Genomic DNA, 22,984 nt, shown 5'->3' with positions numbered 1-22,984 from the left:
AAGCCCACTATTTGCTTAGTAGCACACAAATTGCCATGCCAAGCCGAGTAATTCTTCCAGGCTATGGACACAATTCCGTTATGTTAAGCCAGCTACCATTTTCGACAAGGGACACGCTTTCTCTCTTCAATATTGGTCAATGAATCCTACAGGCTGACATGGCGCTGTTTCTCACAAACCCAAGAATCAGCCAAGCTCTTTCATGCTGTCTACCAACCACAACCAGAAAGGCTCCAACAGTCGCATTGGAGTCTTTTTTTTTTCTCTTTCTTTTTTTTCTTTTAATCATCAAATCACAGTTTTACGAGGAATCCAAGTAAATGTTGCAGGAAGTAGCAGCAGCAAGTAGCAGGAAGAGGAGACAGAGAGAGAGAGATGGGGTGGGAGAGAGAGTGAGTGAGAGAGAGAGAGAAAGAGGGGGGGAGGAACAGGGAGTGTAGGGCTGCATTAAATAAGATGAAAAAAAAAATAGGAAGCCGCTACGACGACCGGAACCATCACCACCAGTGCCATCACAATGGTTGGGTTGTCAGTAATCACTGTTCTTGGAGAGACGCTTTTATAGCTTCTTCAATCATCTCTTGCTCATGTTTAGAGAAATCCTGGAAAAAAAAAAAAGTTTAATAATCATCATCATCATCGTCGTCATTATCGTCATTGTCATCGTTTTAGTGTTTTCTTTTACTTTTATTTATTTTTTTTCCCATTCATTTCAGTCTGTAGACTCTGGCCATGTTAAATCACCGTCTCGAAAAATTGCTGGTCAACCGAATTAATCCTAGAGCTTCTTATCTTTTCTAAACCTGGTACTTATTCCGTCGGTCTCTTTTCCTGGACCGCTAAGTTATATGGATGTAAACACACCAACACCATTTGTCAAGCAGTGTTGGCGGAGAGGATAAACACACACACACACACACAAACATATATGATGGGCTTCTTTCAGTTTCTCTTTACTAAATCCACTCACAAGGTTTTGGTTGATCTGGGGCTACAGTAGAAGACACTTGTCCAAGCTGCCACACAGTGGGACTGAACCCAGAACCATGTGGTTGGGAAGTAAGCTTCTGACCATACAGTCAATACCTGTGCCTCTCATACCTGGGTTTTCCAAACCAGCAATGAGTCATGCAAGACTAGGTACCACTCACCTGACCAACCATGATGTGTCGGACATCATCATCATTTTCATCATTTTCATCATTTAACGTCCGTTTTCTATACTGGTATGGGTTGGACGGTTCGACTGGGGTCCGGGATGTCAGGAGGCTGCACCAGGCTCCAGTCCGATGTGGCAGAGTTTCTACAGCTGGATGCCCTTCCTAATGCCAACCACTCCGAGAGTGTAGTGGGTGCCTTTTTACATGCCACTGGCACAGGGAGCTGGCCTCAACCACGTTTGGATGGTGCTTTTACATGCCACTGGTACAGGAGCCAGAGGGAGCTGGCATCGACCACATTTGGATGGTGCTTTTACATGCCACTGGCACAGGAGCCAGAGGGGGCTGGCAACAATAAACCCATGTTCACAAGAAATGTATCGTAATCTTCTTACCACACAGTCAATACTTGTGTCTCTCATCTCTGGGTTTTACCAAACCAGCAATGGGTCAGACAAGACTAAGTACCACTAACCTGACCAAAAAATAATGTGTCAAACATAACATACAATAAAACCATGTTCACAATACTTACAACAAATGTATCGTATTCAAAGCGATGCCTCAAGCTCAAGTGACGAATGAAGTTAGCACTGAGTCTATGGGGATCACCCCATGGCATAGAGGTACATATAGGGCACACCTGTAAAATATGCAAAGAAATAATACACCTGTAATACATATACACACATAAGACACCTGAAACTGAAATTTATATAATCCAAATAAGAAAACAATGAGAGAGTTTATCAGTTTATCACAAAGACGACCAATTCCAAATGCTTCTATACCAATTCCATTTTCAACATCAGTACATGCAATCTGAATAATTCTTTTAGTCTTTTACTTGTTTCAGTCATTTCACTGTGGTCATGCTGGAGCTTCGCCTTTAGTCGAACAAATCGACCCCAAGACTTATTCTTTGTAAGCCTAGTATTTATTCTATTGGTGTCTTTTGCTGAACAGCTAAGTTATAGGGACGTAAACACACAAACATTGATTGTTAAGCGATGGTGGTGGGGTAAACACAGACAAATACATACACACACATATACAATGGGCTTCTTTCAGTTGTCTACCAAATCTGCTCACAAGGCTTTGGTCAGCCCAAGGCTATAGAAGAAGACACTCACCCAAGGTACCATGCAAGCTTCTTACCACACAGCCACTCCTGCACCTATGTAGAATACAAATTTGCAAGGTTCCACACAGTGGGACTGAACCTGGAACTATGTGGTTGGGAAGCAAGCTTCTTTCCACACAGCCACTAAAATACCAGGATGCCACTTATTCAGACCTGCATCAACATGTACATTTTTGCATTGTGCATCTGATTTGTTTTGCTAATCTTGCGAGGAAACAAGAGAATATGTTGCGAAGAGACGGACAAGACAAATCCAAGAATTACTTAGGAAGACAGCCTAAAACTCAGGTTGAGGGTTACATTGGAGATGCCACTTCCAGGACATTATCTTTTACTTGTTTTTGTCATTAGACTGCGGCCATGCTGGGGCACTGCCTTGAAGAGTTTTTTTAGTCAAAGGAATTCACACCACTCTTTGTTATTGTCTAAGCCCTGGTACTTATTCTATGAGACTCTTTTACTGATCTGCTAAGTCACAGGGATATAAACAGACCAACACCGGTTTGAAAGTGGTATAATAGGGGACAAACACAGATACAAACACACACACACACACACACACACACAACGGGCCACCTACCAAATCCACTCACAAGGCTTTGGTCGGCCTGAGGCTATAGTAGAAGACACTTGCCCAAGGTGCTACACAGTGGGACTGAACCCAGATCCATGTGGTTGGGAAGCAAGCTTCTTACCACACAGCCATGCCTGCGCATATATATATATATATATATATATATATATATATATATATATATATATATATATATATATATATATATATATATATATATATATATATATATATATATATATATATATATATATAAAGAATATGAGAGGTTTAGATCACCAGTGATCTAAACGAATAGGTACGCTGTGTAAATGCTATAATTGGTCGACCGCTGGGTTCTCAGCTGAGGCTGGAAAGGGGATTTGTAGTAAGTTTCCGAGTTAGCAGGTTTATGATAGAAGGAAAAAGGAAAACAAAACCAAAGCAGGACAACAAGTATCTCAAATCATTTAGAATATTTACTGAATGTCTTACAGCTGTTTCTGGGATATCCCAAGTGATAGGTTAGCATCTCCATACACCGGGTATTCCATCATCAGAGACAAGGTGTGTATGTAGGAAAGTTCCAGACAGAGAATTCACAGTTTATGAAGGAATAAAATAGTAGATAGAAGAATAAAGAGTAAAACAGTAAACAGAAGAATACAGACTGGAGAATATATTTATATATGTATGTCATCATCATCATCATCATCGTTTAACGTCCGCTTTCCATGCTAGCATAGGTTGGACAATTTGACTGAGGACTGGTGGACCAGGTGGCTACACCAGGCTCCAATCTGATTTGGCAGAGTTTCTACAGCTGGATGCCCTTCCAAACGCCAACCACTCCGAGAGTGTAGTGGGTGCTTTTACGTGCCACCAGCACAGGAGCCAGTCCAGGGGCACTGGCATATGCATGTATTTAGGGTAGTGTAACAAGACTACTAACCTGGTGTAGAACTCAATATCCATATGTTTCAGGACACAATGTCAGATGAGTATAGAGTGGTCAATAAGAAAAAAGAGATGACACAGCAAAAGGAAATGGTATTTTATGAACATCATTAGCTTACAGTTGTTTCTGCTACAAGATGCTGTGGACTCAATCGAAGACCAGCAAAGAACTTCCCATAACCATCAACATAAACTTTCTCATTCATAAGACCTTTACGTTCTGAAAATGTGACTTTTCCAAATAAAGTACATTTCATATTGAAGGCTCTGAAGAAGCTATAGGATGTTATGCTGGTACTCAACTAAGGGTCCACCACATCTTAGACCAGAAACAGCTGTAAGCTAATGATATTCATTACATAACATTTGGTTTCTTTCAGTGTCATCCCTTTGATTTATATATGTATGTATACATTTATATATATATATATATATATATATATATATATATATACATGTATAAGAGATGACCACTAGGTGAGCATCCAATATGCTAGAAAGAGGTCATCAACGACCCAACCACAAAGAAAAATGTTCTCTGGAAAACATTTTTTTTCTTTGTGGTTGGGTCGTTGATGACCTCTTTCTAGTATATTGGATGCTCACATAGTGGTCATCCCTTATACACGTGTAGTACAATTTTTTTCTAAATTTTCAGATTTTTTATATGCTAGGCCACTTGGTTTTAAATTGAATTAACATTCAATTTATCACCCTATGTTTATATATATATATATATATATATATATATATATATATATATCTGTAAAAATGGCTTATTGGCCCATTCGAGCATAGTCGTTGCCAGCAACCAGCACATGTGCCAGTGGCACGTGGAAAACAACATTCGAGCGTGGTCATTGCGAGTGCCGCTGGACTGGCTCCCGTGCAGGTAGCACGTAAAAACACCTTTGAGCGTGGTCATTGCCAGAACTGCCTGACTGGCCCTCATGCCGGTGGCATGAGGGCCAGTCATGAGCACCCACTACACTCTTGGAGTGGTTGGCGTTAGGAAGGGCATCCAGCTGTAGAAACTCTGCCAGATCAGATTGGAACCTGGTGTAGCCATCTGGTTCGCCAGTCCTCAGTCAAACTGTCCAACCCATGCAAAGCGGACATTAAACAACGACGATGATGATGATGAATGATAAGAGGTCATACCACTCAGTACTGTCAGTAATTGTTGCACTGATGGGTGTGAAGGCACATGGCTCAGTGGTTAGGGCATTCGGCTCATGATCAGAAAGGTGTGAGTTCAATTTCTGATGAAACATTGTGTCCTTGAGCAAGACACTTTATTTCACATTGATCCAGTCCACTCTACTGGCAAAAATAAGTAGGACCTGTATTTCAAAGGGGCCAGCCTTTTCACATTCTGTGTTACACTGATTCTCCCTGAGAACTACGTTAAGGGTATGCACGTCTGTGGAGTACTCAGCCACTTGCACGTTAATTCCACAAGCAGGCTCTTCTGTTGATTGTATCAACTGGAACACTCGTCAACGGAGTACCAATTAGCACTGATGGACTGATAAGCTCAGTTTAAGCCTCTCTCTGATTTGGTTGGTTAATTAGTCCCAGCTATATGACCTCTGACCCTCATTGACCACTGAGCTGTACCAGTATATTACTGGTACATTCTTTTTATGACAACAAAGTAAAGAAGGAAAGAAAATGCTGAAGACTTACAACTTTGGCATTGCTGGTTGAATGATGCGTGAGACAGTGTTGGACAAAAGATGGGCAGTCGAGATTACGGACACCACAGTAAGGACATTGGAACGTTGATCTGTTGGGGACATTACTAGGACAGGGTTGTGAGGTAGGAGCTACAGGTTTAAACTGGGGCATTTTTTTGTCCATCTTGCTGCATTGCATTGAGTGTTGCTTCAACTTGGAGAGACTCATCTGCAATAGAAGAGAAAGAAAGGAAAGGAAAACAATAATTGGCACAAAACCATTAATGGCAGAATAGCATTGGCACATAACCATTGGTGATAAAGAATCATTGCTATGCTAATTAAGACTAATTACTGCCAAATAATCCTTCCTACTCTAGGCACAAGGCCTATGATTTTGAGGGAGGGCGCAAGTCAATTACATTGACCCCAGCGGTTATTCTTTTGTTCTTTTATTCTTTTACTTTGTTCCAGTCATTTGGCTGTGGCCATGCTGGAGCACTGCCTTTAGTTGAACAAATCCACCCTAGGACTTATTCTTTGTAAGCCTAGCGCTTACTCTATCGGTCTCTTTTGCCAAACTGCTAAGTTACAGGGACATAAACACACCAATATCAATTGTCAAGCGATGGTGGGGACACAAGCACAGACACAAATACTACATATATACATGCATACATATAACTATGTATGTGTATATATATATATATATATGTATGTATGTGTGTGTGTGTATGTATATATATGTGTATATATATATATATATATATATATAAGGCAAATAAGAAAATGAAGAGGATAAACAATTGACAAACATCAGCCAGTAAACATTCAATTATGTCTATTTCTTATTTGATTACAATCATATGTGTGAGTGATCCAAGTAAACGAATGAAATAAGCCAATAAATACATAAATAAATAGAAATATAATTTATTGATGGGTTTTAACAGACCTGAACAATGCCATTGTTTTCAAATATTAGCTGACCAATTAAGTTGTAGGATTGACTTTGACCTCACCCTACTACCCATAGGGGTATTGGGATTAGGTTTTTGTTAATAAGTAACAAATAATAACATCACATTAAGGTTTTACCTATTTTTTCTTTCATTGATATACTTACATATTGAATCTCCCCAAACAGGTTCAATTTAAGTTATTTCTGCCAACTCCTTTTATAATGCTCTATCTATTAAATTGTGGTTAGCCTCTAACTTCTGACCCCTGAGATCTGGACCATATCGTTAAACTCACTACACAACATGTTACCCTCGCTGTTTTCCCCAGTATAATTGAAACATGATGTAACCCACAGCCTGTGGAAATTTCTCCTGAAAGTGACTTTATTTACCACAAGATGTAATACCATGGACTATAATAGCACCTTAAAATGAAGTTCTTACCATTCCTTTACTATTTCTATTATATTATTTTATTTTATTTTACTTTATTATTTTAACTTACTTTCCCACATATTAGTTTCCTAACATTTGGTCTCTCTGATGAAGCCTTGGGGCTCAACCATTGTCCAATCCCTGTCCAATGTTTGTTCACCCCTGTATATCACTGACGTGATGAGGATAACTCGGAAGATTTGGCAGCCTCATGGTAGAAACAGCTGTAAGAGTTTAGTATTTGTACACTCATCTATTCTTACTCATTTCTTTCTGTTCATTGATGTATTTATTGGCTTATTTCATTCGTTTACTTGGATCACTTACACATATGATTGTAATCAAGTAATAAATAGATATAATAGAATGTTTACAGGCTGATGTTTGTCGATTGGATATCCTCTCCATTTTCTTATTTGCCTTATAAATCCCTGGGTAAATTTCTAATTTACCCCCACCCATACCTAGTATTCAATTGCGATATTGCTCTGCAATAGTAAGCACTTGGATATAAATACGTAGGTACACATCAAGTGGTATATTGGATATTTAATATCCCTTAGATGGTTCTAACTCATACAGACAGGTCTATGTATGTGTGTGCATGTATATATGTGTGTGTGTGTGTGTTTATACTGGCTGAAACATATCAAAGTATCAAGTATCTATGTGTGTGTGTGCGCGCATACATATTTTAGTGTAAATAAACTGTGGTGGTAACCTCCTGAAATCGCCATAGATATATGTGAATGTTGAATTTGACCTGTGGAAGTCTGTTTATTATAAACTTTTGGACGTACTTGTAAGAAGGAAGTGTAAGACTTTTTTCAAATATTTTTTTTTTAATTTTCTAATAAAAAAAAAATCTTTTATTTAATATTTTAATCGTCTGATAAAACTTTTTTAGTCGGTGGACATTTATTTTATTTTATTTTTATCTTTATTTTATATTTGTCTATTAGGTTTTTTGGTAGTTTACGAATTTCTTAGCCGTTTATATTTAACATTTTTGATAGGCAACTCTTTTTGTATTTTATTCGATTATATATTTTTACCTTCTGTGGTTTTATCTATACGTATTATCTTTTATGTGTTTGAAAACCGTGGTGATATTTTATATATGATTAAATGTTTGAAGGGTGGGGTTGTATGTAAAGTCATTGACCCAAATTTAATGTTTGTTCTATAACCAATGCTTCTTTATATATATATATATATATATATATATATATATATACATATACAATGGGCTCCTTCCAGTTTCCTTCTACCAAATCCACTCACAAGGCTTTGGTCAACCTGAGACTATAATAGAAGACACTTGTCCAAGGTACCATGCAGTGGGACTGAACCCAGAAACATCTAGTTGGGAAGCAAGCTACCTACCACACAGTCACACCTGCACCTAGCAGTACTTATTTCAGTGACCCGAAAAGGATGAAAAACAAGGTCAACCTCAGCAAAACGTGAACTCACAATGCAAAGGTAGATGAAATGTTGTTAACCAGGCAGAATCGTTAGCATGTGGGCCAAGGTGCATGACATTTTGCCTGGCATACTAACAGTTTTGCAAGGTCACCAAATATAATGAATGAAAGTTATGAAAATAAAAAAACCTATGTTTAACCCTTTGTCACCATATTTCTGTTGAGATGTCCTGTGTTTCTTTCAATTAATTTTAAATATAACAAAGAATTTAATAAAATAAGTTCATTATCATTAAGCTTGTGTTAGGAACATAAATTGTGACTAAGGTTTGGTGGAAGATTTTCATTCAAAACATATGAAAACAAGACATTTGTACTAAAGAGCCAGAACTGGTTTCAGCCAGGTTGGTATCACAAGGATTAAAGTAACACAAACTAATTGTTTAGAAATAGTTAGTCAAGTAGAATAAGGTGACACCTACTGTCAGATAAACAGACTGAAGCAAGCTTGTTTTCTTAACAAAAAATGTGTGTGTGTGTGTCTCCCCATATTTTGACAACATATAAGAGTTGTAAATGAGTGCTACCATCACACAAGCAATGTCATTTGTTTCTAGTCTCCTACAAAAATCATGTCTGGCCATGAAGAGATATTACTTTATTTGGAAATAGGTAAGGGTTGGCAACAGGAAGAGCATTCAGCCATAACAAAATCTGACCAATGAAAGCAGGGAAACGTGAACATTTCAATGATGATGATGATGATGTAATATTTTTGGACGCCCTTTCCAGTCTGGGTCGGATGAGCTGTCACAGTTTTAATGAGTTCTTGTTAGGGACCTCCACCTTCACTGTCATGTCGAAGAATCACATTTTGCTCCTAGGTTTCATTTTTAAATTGGTGTCTAGGGTCAGATATCATTGCTACCACTAGAGAGAGTAACATGCACTCAGAAAGACAGGACTAAAGAATCTTCTGGACTTCACAGAGCGTATGAGAGAAAGTTTATCATAGCATCGGCACAAGACATGTCCTCGATGAGTGATGACTAAAGAGGTCCCTTGAGCCAATGACTTCTAAAGGAGAGAGAGGAGAGGGAGAGAGAGAGGAGAGGGAGAGAGAGAGGAGAGGGAGGGAGGGAGAGGAGAGGAGAGGAGAGGGAGAGAGGAGGGAGGAGAGGGAGAGGGGGAGAGGAGAGGGAGAGAGAGGAGAGGGAGAGAGGAGGGAGGAGAGGGAGAGAGGAGGGAGGAGAGGGAGGGAGAGGAGAGGGAGAGAGAGGAGAGGGAGGGAGAGAGAGGAGAGGGAGAGAGGAGAGGGAGAGAGGAGAGGGAGAGGAGAGGGAGAGAGAGGGAGAGAGAGGAGAGGGAGATGGTAAATGGTCATCAACTTGAAAATGCTTACCTTTTTCACACACCATTGACATGTTCCTTCAGTATTTGATATTCTGGCCTGAATGTCTGTTGCAGTGTGCACAGAACGAGGATTAAACACTGTCCGACAGACAGGACATTTTGGTTCTGCTAGAGCCATCGACAACGAGATGCAATCCATGCAGAACCTAGAACCAAACAAGAAGAGATTCAACTGCAAACAGCAACGGATACACAAGATTTTTTGCAAAAAAACCTATTGTGGACAATAGCAATAAGAATGTTTCTCAGCAGAACATGAATGCAACACAAAAACAAGAAAATTCATACATGCAAAAATAAATGGTGTAAATATTAAACTACCACTGGATATGGTTAGGGATATTTCAATCATTAATGCGGATATATGGAGAAAAATCAGGAAAACAAAGGTGAGTAATCGGGCAATAAACTCCATTTCATGGGTGAAATGTGTACAGACATCACATTTCAAGGAGAAACATGCAAAGTAAAAATATTCAGAAGGTTTATGATACCTGTGGAGTATCTCCTTTCCCCATTATAATTATTTTTTGTAGTTTCAAGGATCTGGAATATGAAGAAGAAGTTCACAAGTGGAGTACAATTCAATAGCCATTTATTTACAGAGTTCTCGTTCATATTGTTTGCTCTCAGTGACTGTCTTTATAGCAACAAATGGTTTGTCCTAACTCTGTACATATGAGATTCATTAACTCTGGAGATAAGCATGTGGAGTCAGAGCAAGACAAGAGTCCACTGTGAGTCGCTGACTATGCAGTATTTCTCAGTGTAAGTGCAAGAAGGAACGAGAGAGAACGTCTTATTCTCCTGCTTAAATACTGGTTGCCGATGAGAGCCTCGTTGTCGTCTTGCGCATGGCAAATGGTTGCAGGCAAGATCTTGTTCTTGTATTGGACATGGTAATGGCTACCAGTGAGATCTCGTTCAAAATGGCTCTGGCTTCTTGTGCCTCAGTACACATATGTTTGGTACAGATTGGTTAGAGCTATTTGACTTATGACACCTCCCCATAAGTCTCTACTGCAAAAACATAAATGGTTGCCATCATCATCATTATCATTTAATGTCTGTTGTCCATGCTGGCATGGGTTGGATGGTTTGACCGGGCTGGCATACTGGAAAGTTGCACCAGACTCCAGTCTGATCTGGCATGGTCGTCCCGTTAAAAATAAATCATCTGAAGAACTGAAGAGAAACTTGAAAAAGATGTTTCCTCGAGTACTATCGGAGGATTTAGGTCTATGTAAAAAGACTGAAGCCTGCTTTAAAGTAAGTTAAAACGCTGTGCCTATATTTAAATCTAACAGAAAAGTACCCTTCGCGGCTATTGAAATCGTAAATGAAGATTTGGACAGACTGGAAAAGAGTGGAGTCATCAAAAAGGTGGATTACTCTAAGTGGGCGGTGCTCATGTTGTACATTAAAGAGAATAACAATATTAAGCTGTGTGCCGATTTCTCTACAGGATTGAAAGACTGCTTGAAGACATACCACCATCCACTCCATTCTCCGGAGGACATTTTCACAAAATTAAATGGTGGAAAAAATTTCTCCAAATTGGATCTGTCCATTCTACAATATTCTTAAAGGAACGGGCCTTGTGCCTTGAGTAGAAAAGAGTATTCTTAAAGAAACGAAAAATTATCCAGCAAGTCGGGCTAATACGAATGAGCCTGGTAGTTGTATAAAAGAGTAACTGGCATCTCTTGTCAAGAGTACAAGCGACGGTCAGATCGCTGATGTTTGTTGTGGTCTCCGCTGTCGTTCTTTGATTGGGGTTATTCGGTGCATCTGTGTGTAAAGATCAGTTGTGTTTTGCAGGGTTGCTTCATTTTTACCTTTAACTTAGAAATGGAGAAAGACATAGTGCGAGATATAAAAAAAATAAGTCATTTGGGATGAAATCTGTGACAATCCCGAGTGACGCTAATGACCTGGAGTCACCTCTGATATATATATATCATCATCATCATCATCATTATCGTCAATTAACATCTATTGTCCGTGCTGGCATGGGCCGGATAGTTTGACCAGAATTGGCCTGTTTTGGAATGGTTTTCTATGGTTGGATGTCCTTCCTTATGCCAACCATTTTGCAGAATGTGCTGGGAGCTTTTACATGGCACCGGCATGAGTGCATTTCACCAATTGAATTATCATCATCATCATCATCATTTAACTTCCATTGTCCATGCTGGCATGGGTTGCATGGTTTGACCAGGGCTGGCAAGCTGAAAGGCTGCACCAGACTCCAGTCTGATCTGGCATGGTTTTCTATGGATGGATGCCCTTCCTAACATCAACTAATCTCAGAGTGTAATGGGTGCTTTTACGCACCACTGGCACAGGTGCCATTTGCGTGACACCAGTATCTGCCCTGACTGCAATTTTACTTGGCTTGATGGGTCTTCTTCTCAAGCATGACATAATGCCAAAGCTCACAGTCATTGCCTCTGTGAGGCCCAATATGCGAAAGGAGCTTTTCACATGCCACCGGCATCAGCCACTTTGCCTCCATGAGGCCCAACACTTGAAAGGTGCTTTTTACGTGCCACCGGCACAGGAGGTGCCAGTTACATGACACCAGCATCAGCCACGACTACGATTTCACTCGGCTTGATGGGTCTTCTCAAGCACAGCATACACACGCACACACACACACATATATATATGAGGTCTGATCATAAAGTATCAGGATTAGTGCCAGTGGCACATGAAAAACAACATTTGAGTGTGGTCGTTGCCAGTGCCGCCGGACTGGCTCCCATGCAGGTAGCACGTAAAAACGCCCTTTGAGCATGGTCGTTGCCAGAACCACCTGTCTGGCCCTCATGCCGGTGGCACATAAAAGCCCCCACTACACTCTAGGAGTGGTTGGTATTAGGAAGGGCATCCAGCTGTAGAAACTCTGCCAAATCAGATTGGAGCCTGGTGTAGCCATCTGGTCCACCAGTCCTCAGTCAAATCGTCCAACCCATGCTAGCATGGATAGCGGACGTTAAACGATGATGATGATGATGCTAAACCAGTGTATGCTTGCATGAAATACATCCCTATGAAAGAGCAATGTCTTTCTATTCAAAACGAGAGAGAGAGAGAGAGAGAGAGAAAGTGTATATATATATATATATATATATATATATATATATACTCTAAGATTTATGTTTTTACAGATGTCCTTCGAACGTTGGGCCTCACAGAGGCAATGACAAGCGACCAAGACCTTTGGAGATATGCTGTGCTTGAGAAGACCCAGCAAGCCAAGTAAGACCGTAGCTATGACCTATGCCAGTGCAGCATAACTGACCCAGTTAAGAGTACCCTTCAATTATTGGACAACATACTGTGCTTGAGAAGACCTGTTGGGTCAAGTGAAATCATTGTTGTGACTGATTCCAGTACAGTCTGACTGGTCCCGTGCTGGTGAAATATAAAAAGCACCATCCGAGCATGGTCAATGCCTGTACCGCCTGACTGGCCCCCCTGTGCCCGTGGCACATAAAAAGCACCCACAAAATTCTCAGACTGGTTGATGTTAGGAAGGGCATCCAGCTGTAGAAACTTTACCAGATCAGATTGGAGCCTGGTGCAGCCTCCTGGCTTGCCAGTTCTCAGTCAAACCATCCAACCCATGCCAGCATGGAAAGCGGACATTAAACAATGATGATGATGATGATATTATATATATATATCATCATCATCATCATCATCGTTTAACGTCCGCTTTCCATGCTAGCATGGGTTGGACGATTTGACTGAGGACTGGTGAAACCGGATGGCAACACCAGGCTCCAGTCCGATTTGGCAGAGTTTCTACAGCTGGATGCCCTTCCTAACGCCAACCACTCAGAGAGTGTAGTGGGTGCTTTTACGTGTCACCCGCACGAAAACGGCCACGCTCGAAATGGTGTCTTTTATGTGCCACCCGCACAAGCCAGTCCAGGGGCACTGGCAACGATCTCGCTCGAAAATCCTACAGGAGCCAGTCAGGCGGTACTGGCAACGGCCACGCTCAAAATGGTGCATCTCATGTGCCACCCGCACAAGAACCAGTCCAGGGGCACTGGCAACGATCTTACTTGGCTTGCCGGGTCTTCTCACGCACAGCCCATTTCCAAAGGTCTCGGTCCGTAGTCATCGCCTCGGTGAGGCCCAATGTACGAAGGTCTTGCCTCACCACCTCAGCCCAGGTCTTCCTGGGCCTACCTCTTCCACGGGTTCCCTCAACTGTTAGGGTGTGGCACTTTTTCACGCAGCTATCCTCCTCCATTCTCACCACATGTCCATACCAGCGCAATCGTCTCTCTTGCACGCCACAACTGATGCTTCTAATGTTCAGCTTTTCTCTCAAGATACTTACACTCTGACGGGTATTCATATTGACATTACACATCCAACAGAGCATACTGGCTTCATTCCTTGCGAGCTTACGTATGTCCTCAGCAGTTACAGCCCATGTTTCACTGCCATGTAGCATGGTTGTTCGTACGCATGCGTCATACAGTCTGCCTTTTACTCTGAGTGAGAGTCCCTTTGTCGCCAGCAGGGGTAAGAGCTCTCTAAACTTTGCCCAGGCTATTCTTATTCTAGCAGCTACACTTTCAGCGCACCCACCCCCACTACTAACTTGGTCGCCCAGATAGCGGAAGCTATCGACTACCTCTAGTTTTTCACCCTGGAATGAGATAGAAGTTGTTTCCTGTTTGTTTGCAGTCTTTATTGCACCTGAACATCTGCCACAAACAAAAACTAACTTGCTAGTTAACCTGCCTTTGATGTTGCTGCACCTCTTATGTGTCCATAGCTTGCACCGGGTACATCTTATAGATATATATATATATATACACAACATATAGTATTTACTATATACTAGATATTAGGCATACTACAAACAATATTAGCAGGGAAAATGCAGTAGCAGGGACAATAACAATCTTAATTAATTGAACTTAGAAAAGTACAGGACAAGAGGAAGTGGAACCTTAAGGATATTACAGCTGAAGTAAGAATTTGAGTTTAAATTATGTCATTCAGATAAAGTTGGGACAAGATTAACATATTGGCTCCTTAGCCTCATTTTGCGTTTTGTCCCCCAAGGTTCCAATAGGATAGCTTAATTAAGTTTGACATGAGTGGCGTAATATTTTTACAGAATACCATACCTCTCAGAAAGCCCATAGGCTGGTGGGTCGGGAGGGACTCACTAATATGCCACCACAACCCACCGGCAGGATGTGTGGGAACCAACATGGTAAAGAGACGACTATGGAGCCCTTGGATGGGATTATGGTAATAGGATTAAACTTGAAAGGTTATTTTCTCTCCTCCATAGCACCCTCTCGTGTCCATGTCTCATTGAGATCATACCCAGTGGTCTATGATGAGTTTGAGCATTTTTGAGGAGAGAGGTTTGTTGTTTTAGCTTAGTAGAAGAGAGGAGTGTTGAGATTGGAGTTTCTCAGCATCAAGACTTGAACAGTGTTGGATTCCCAGTTCCATGAGTGTAGATTTCAAATCCTTTATCTCTAGTGGAGATAAATTCATTTTTTAGTAGCAGAAAGTGAACTTCCCCATCCCCAACAAACCACCACACCATTTATCTCTCTCATTTTTTTCTCAGCTGACAGGATACTACTACCCATTTCATTGTTACTTGGCAGATTAAAAGATATACCTAAGTCATTTACACACACACACACACACAGATAGGATGAGTGTGCATTTCTATCTAAATGTCAGGTGAGCTATGATTGGGAAAACACGAGAGAAAGGTAGCTGAAAATACCATGAAAAGAGCACCCCTGCTAGTACCACATAAAGAGCATCCGTACTAGTACCACATAAAGAGCACCTGTGCTAGTACCACATAAAGAGCACCCGTGCTAGTACCACATAAAGAGCACCCGTGCTAGTACCACATAAAGAGCACCCATGCTAGTACCACATAAAGAGCACCCATGCTAGTACCACATAAAGAGCACCCACGCTAGTACCACATAAAGAGCACCTGTGCTAGTACCACATAAAGAGCACCTGTGCTAGTACCACATAAAGAGCACCTGTGCTAGTATCACATAAAGAGCACCTGTGCTAGTACCACATAGAGAGCACCCGTGCTAGTACCACATAGAGAGCACCCATGCTAGTACCACAAAGAGCACCTGTGCTAGTACCACATAAAGAGCACCTGTGCTAGTACCACATAAAGAGCACCCATGCTAGTACCACATAAAGAGCACCCGTGCTAGTACCACATAAAGAGCACCCGTGCTAGTACCACATAAAGAGCACCTGTGCTAGTACCACATAAAGAGCACCTGTGCTAGTACCACATAAAGAGCACCCATGCTAGTACCACATAAAGAGCACCCATGCTAGTACCACATAAAGAGCACCCATGCTAGTACCACATAAAGAGCACCCATGCTAGTACCACATAAAGAGCACCTGTGCTAGTACCACATAAAGAGCACCCGTGCTAGTACCACATAAAGAGCACCCATGCTAGTACCACATAAAGAGCACCCATGCTAGTACCACATAAAGAGCACCCATGCTAGTACCACATAAAGAGCACCTGTGCTAGTACCACATAAAGAGCACCTGTGCTAGTACCACATAAAGAGCACCTGTGCTAGTACCACATAAAGAGCACCTGTGCTAGTACCACATAAAGAGCACCTGTGCTAGTACCACATAAAGAGCACCTGTGCTAGTACCACATAAAGAGCACCTGTGCTAGTACCACATAAAGAGCACCCATGCTAGTACCACATAAAGAGCACCCATGCTAGTACCACATAAAGAGCACCCACGCTGGTGTCACATAAAAACCACTTTGTACACTCTGAAAGGTGAGTGGCATTAGGAAGGGCATCCAAGCTGTAGAAACCCTGCGAAAGCAGACAATTGGGGCCTGGTGCAGCTCTCCTGCCTTGTCAGCTCCTGCCAAACCAGCTGACCCAAATCACAAGGCAAAATTGAACACTAAACGATGATGGTGACGATAATGATGCATCTATTGAGAAAAATAAGACATCTTTAATTTTACTAACTTACATTAAATCTCTATTTGGGCGGGGGGTGGAGGGGGTGAAGGTTTAAATGGTGATTTTGTGTTGATTTTTAGAGAGAATTTGAAATATTTAAAATTTGTTCAGCACAATCTTATGGAAGCAAACTCTATTTCACTTTCTCATTAACAAAGAGAGATTATACACATGTGAATTCCCAGATCACGCATTAATTTTGACCCCAAGGTAGCTCTATCCACTGCTTCTGTGTATTCTGATTGCTTTTTACTTGTGGGTTGTTGGCAGAATTGTTAAATTTCCCAGCAATGAGCTTCCTATTGTTTTCTTCAGCCCACGTGGATATTGTGTTCAAGACTTTCAGTAGTTTTGAGGTATTTTCAGGGTTCTTCATAGCCTATGATACTTTTGTATCATCAACACAACTGGTGGAAGGGGCCGGCTGTATGACGATGATATAGATATATACAATTGTATGCATACACATTATATATATATATATATATATATATATATAGATATATAGATATATAGATATATATATATATATATAGATATAGGTGCAGGCATGGTTGTGTAGTAAGCATTATGCTTCCCAACCACATGGTTCCAGGTTCAGTCCCACTGCATGGTACCTTGGGCAAGTGTCTTCTACTATTGCCTCGGGCCAACCAAAGCCTTGTGAGTGGATTTGGTAGACGGAAACTGAAAGAAGCCCGTCGTATATATATATATATATACGTATATGTATATATATGTGTGTGTGTGTTTGTGTTTGTCCCCTGCTGTCACTTGACAACCAATGTTGGTGTGTTTACATCCCCGTGACTTAGTGGTTCAGCAAAAAAGACCAATAGAATAAGTACTAGGCTTACAAAGAATAAGTCCTGGGGTCGATTTGCTCGACTAAAACCTTTTAATGTAGTGCTCCAGCTTGGCCGCAGTCAAATGACTGAAAAAGTAAAAGAATAAAAGCAAAGTAATCTATAGATGGTCGCCGTACAGTGTCGGATTAATGGCAGAACTTGAGGTTGTTCAGTGATGCTACACAAGGAAGATTGCATCAGTGGAACAGCTGAGCTACTGGGAGAGCCTGAAAGAGCTACGACTCTAGGCCCTGGAGAGAAGACGGGAGAGGTATGCAGAGATATATGTTTGGAAGATTCTGGAGGGACTGGCACCAGACTTTGGGACTGAGAGTTATAACGGACCTCGAAATGGACGTCACTGCACCGTTCCAAAAGTCCCAGCTGTCCCATCTAAGGCGAGGACCATGTATTGCAATAGCTTGGGATTCGAGGGCCCACAACTATTTAACTGCTTGCCAAAACATCCGAGGGATCTCCATAGAGTGGGGGGAAGATATTTTCAAGAAACAACTTGACTGCTTGCTATTCAAGATCCCAGATGAACCAATACGAAGGCAGGAAACTCAAAAGAGGGCAGCAGTGTAGACCTCCCGCCTTCACCAAAAGTCAATCACATAAGATTAACCATTTAAAAGGTAATTACACTGGCGGTGCCCCAGCATGGCCACAGCCTTAGGGATGAAACATATAAGAATATATATATATGAGTGTGTATGTGTGTGTGTATGTGTATATATATATATATATATATATATATATATATGGATGTATATATATGTGAATGTATATATATATACACACATACACACACAAATGTAGAGAGACAGAAAGAAATATATATTTGTGTTCAGTATATACATTATGATTGAGAACTAAAACAGCCACTCAACCACTCAAATGTGGATGTGATATATCTCGACTTTGCCAAGGCCTTTGACAAAGTTGACCAGGGGTTGATATGTCACAAACTACACGACCTTGGTATCACTGGAAAACTGGGAGAGTGGATGCATGACATTTTAAAGGGCAGAAGTCAGGCAGTTCCAACCAATGGTGCTCTCTCTCTGGGGTGACATCAATCCACAGCAGAGTTCCTCCGGGAACTGTACTAGGACCACTATTGTTTGTTGTGGCTCTCTCAGACATGCTGTCACTCATACAGTCAGCCATTCTCAACAGCTACACTGAGGATACAAAATTATCTCAGGCAGTCAAGGACCCTGGTGACATAGTAAAACTACAAAGTGACCTGCGTGTAATATACAAGTGGTCTGATGAAAATAACATGCCGTTGAATGCTGATAAGTTTCAAGCACTTCACTATCGGCCCACAAACAGGCCACAATCGGAATGCATAGGACCATGGGGCAATGCAATCCCAGAGATGGAATCGGTGCGCGACTAGGGAATCTACATGAGTAGTGATGCAATATTTCATGTGCATATTGCCAGGATGGCAACACTGTGAAGGTGAGTTGCTGAATGGGTCCCTAGATCATTCAGGACCAGAAATAAGGATACCTTGCTAATCCTATGGAGGATATTTGTCCTCAGTCATCTGGATGACTGCTCCCAACTGTGGTCACTGCAGAGCATCAAATTGGTGGAGGAACTTGAGGCAATCCAGCACCACAACACAAAGAAGATTGACTCAGTGAAACAGATGAGTTACTGGGAGGGGCACAAGAACTGAAACTTTATTCCCTGGAGAGACAGTGAGAAAGGTATGCAGTGATATACACATGGAAGATCCTGGAAGGTCTAGTTCCCAACTCTGGAATTAAAAGCTGCTATACCAACCACTGAACAGGACAGCACTGAATAATACCAAAGACACCGTGTTCTTCATCTCAGATAAGGACCCAGTATTGCAACAGCTTCGGTTTCAGCGAAGCACAACTGTTTAACATCCTGCCAAGGAAGCTAACAGACCTGCAAGGTGTAGATGTGGAAGTGTTCAAAAAGCACCTGGACAAATTTCTATCTGAAATCCCAGATGAGCCCACATCACGGCAGGAGGCACAAAGAAGAGCAGCTTCGTCTAACTCGCTTCTTCACCAAGAACAGTACTGAAAGGAGACCCATAAAACACTGAGAGACGGTGCTCCAGCATGGCCCCAGCCTCTAGCTTAAACCAGTAAAAGAATAAAAGTATATATATATATATATATATATAAGCACACACACATACAGACACACATCACAATCCTTTTCGAAATTTCAAGTTTCCTTTTGTGACATGTGTTACTGTGTGTGTGTTCGAGTTCGCTGATATTTGCTTTTCGTATTAAATTCCGATATAATTGTAATTTACACACTATGGGAGGTATTTGTAGAAAATTTCGTTAAAAATTACCCGTTTTCCTGAAAGTTATGAGTAAAGAAGGACGTCGCGTGTGAATAATCCAAAACTCCTCACCCCACCCTCAGGAGAATTTTGTTTTCATCACATATTCGGATATAATCAGAATCTACAACATCGGAAGAATATTTGTAGAAATTTTCATTTAAAAATATCCATTTTCCTGGACGTTATGAGGAAACAAAGTTGGGTCAGTACACATCGGTAGGAATGCCACCTACATATACATATGTATGTATATATATACATATATATATATATATATATATATATATATATATATACAGAGAGAGAGAGAGATGCATACATTTGTGTGTATTATGTGTGTGTATATGTATATATATATATATACACACACAGATAAATGTACGGATATATATACATATATATACATATATATATATATATATATATATATATATATATATTAGTAATCAAAATGTCAATAACTGAGTCGTAGAAATGCGAAAGAAGACTTTGATAGGAAAATCTAGATTTTTATAACAATGTAAATAAAAACTGAACTTAATGTTTGGGGTGAATGCAATTACTCCACCCCCATCTTCATATACGCAGACGTGTATGATTATATATATGTGTATAATTATAGATATATATATACATAAGTATATATATACTCATACACATACTCAATGTTAATAGATAAAGTAAAGATATATATAGATAAAGTAAAGATAAAGTAAAGATATATAAAGTAAAGATATATATATATATATATATATATATATATATATACTCATATCTTCTATTAGAGATTCGTTGTGTATAGAATAGATGTATATATTGGCTCCGCTTTAGAGGATTAACCACATAATATGTATTATACAGAAATATATAGAAATACGTGAATATATACAGACAAATAAATATATATATATATGTATATATAAATATGTATGTATGTATACACACATAGTATATATATATATATTAATGACACACAGACACTAGTGAGGCTATATGTCTGGTTCGCGTAGTGTCTAATGTGTAGACAGATGGAGATATATATTCAGTCTATATAGCCATTTTGCAAATATCAGCTTTGTGTTGTCCGTATACATACATACTTAATATATTTATTACGTGTGTATATAAGTGTATAGACCGTAGTCTCGCATTAAGTAAGCCAGCTGTATGTATAAACTATGCAGTCTATAACAGCTGTGTGTATAAACGTGACAAATGTACAATGCCTGGGTGTATAAACAGCGTAGAGTTAATAAGGAGTGTATATATTTTACGTTACATGTATATACTATATCAGATTGTATATATGTTATTTTACATCAATAATGGACAGTGCGTGATTAAATGTTTCCGTACACGTGTATACACATACACGCACAGAGAGAAAGAGAGTGTGTGTGTGTATATAGATATTTATATATAGATAGATATAGATATACGAATGTGTGTGTGTGTTTGTATGTGTATATATTTAAAGAAGGAATACGCACACATGTTTACAGGGCACACGTAATGGTTTCTCGAAAATATCCAAACAGACGGAACAACAGAGATCGTCAAAGTCATCCATGGAGGACAGAGAGAAATGTACAACAGCAAAGATTTCCCAGAATTGCTGCTTGCTTGCTGCTCAATTGCTCACTTGCCAGATAGCTTGCCTAATTGACTACACTTTTATTACGACTGAGCTTTATGAGCATGTGTGTGTGTGTGCGCGCGTATGTGTGTGTGTGTGTGTTCATATAGGGAAATTTTGTTATTTTTAGTTTAATGTCAAACAAAGAAAAAAAATATGCCTTCAAGTAAGAACTCAATACGTGGTGTAGAATTAAATATTTATTTCCACAGAAGATGACGTTTACTTCCAAGTTTTCTGCACACGAACACACACGCACGCACGCACTCGCGCACACACACACACACACACAAATTTGCAGTTAAAAGGCAAAAAAAAACTGTTAAAAATGTATATATATAAATAAATATGTGTACATTTATATATATAAATATACGTACACACACACACATACATGACAATCGTCATATTTCATTCCATAATGGTTATCTCTGAAGAGCACAGAGTTACATAACTAGACTGTTACCCAACATTCCATTGAATTCCTAGTACGAAACCATTTGGTAAGATCAGCCGTAATGGATATCTTGGGTTGTCCGGAAAGTTCATGCTGATTTTTAAGGGATATTAAAGACAAAACAAAATTACGCCATTAAATATTTATTCAACTTAATGCGAACCATTTTGTTGCACGACCCTTTTCCATCTTTCCTTCAACTTAAAGATTCTGTAGACCCAGAATTCCGGTGGTTTCTTGGCAAAGAACTCATCAAGGTGGTTTTGTATGTCCTCCAAACAATTAAATTTTTTCCCATTGAGATTATTTTGCAAGGACATGAATAAATGGAAATCCGAAGGAGCAATGTCTGGTGAATGTGGCAGGTGGGGGGTAACACATCTCGGTCAAGCTGCAACAATTTTTGACAGGTTGTCAAAGAAACATGAGGTCTGGCATTATCCTGACGGAAAACAACATCTTTCCTGTTCACCATTCCTGGACATTTTTCTTGAATTGCTGCCTTTGAATCATCCAGTTGAAAGCAGCACTTCTCAGAATTAACTGGTTACTTGGCAGAAGCTCATAGTACAGGATTCCTTTCCAATCTCACCAGATGCAAAGCATGACTTTCTTAGGATAAAGACCTGCTTTTGAGGTGACTAAAGGTGGCTCATGTTGCTTACCCAGAGAATTTTTTTAACTAAAAATTGCTGTAAACGGTCCATTTCTCATCACCCATCACAATTTGCTTAAAAAGGATTCCATTGTGTTTATACAGCAAATCACAAATAGAAATACGATTCAAAAGATTCTTTTCACTCAGATCATACGGTTCCTAAACATCGTAGCGATTTGAGTACCCGAGCTTTACTAAGTACTCATGGATGGTGGATTTTGATAAATTTAGTGTTTCGGACAAATCCTGCGTT

At 40.1% G+C, this 22,984-nt stretch overlaps 1 protein-coding gene across 1 annotated transcript; it reads right to left on the bottom strand.

Annotated features, from left to right (window-relative positions):
* Positions 1-288: 288 nt before the first annotated feature.
* Positions 289-21,691, bottom strand: LOC106874309 (E3 ubiquitin-protein ligase RNF166). The gene is made up of 5 exons (XM_014921996.3): positions 21,471-21,691; positions 9,720-9,876; positions 5,504-5,722; positions 1,696-1,803; positions 289-602 (listed from the first exon to the last, which is right to left on the bottom strand). Exons 1-5 carry the CDS (start codon positions 21,548-21,550, stop codon positions 537-539), a joined length of 630 nt encoding a protein of 209 aa, XP_014777482.1. The 5' UTR covers positions 21,551-21,691; the 3' UTR covers positions 289-536.
* Positions 21,692-22,984: the final 1,293 nt, after the last annotated feature.

The sequence above is a fragment of the Octopus bimaculoides genome, chromosome 1 (assembly GCF_046866305.1).
Source record: "Octopus bimaculoides isolate indiv1 chromosome 1, ASM4686630v1, whole genome shotgun sequence".
In the NCBI taxonomy this organism is placed as follows: domain Eukaryota; kingdom Metazoa; phylum Mollusca; class Cephalopoda; order Octopoda; family Octopodidae; genus Octopus; species Octopus bimaculoides.
This window is presented reverse-complemented; position numbering and strand designations above follow the sequence as displayed.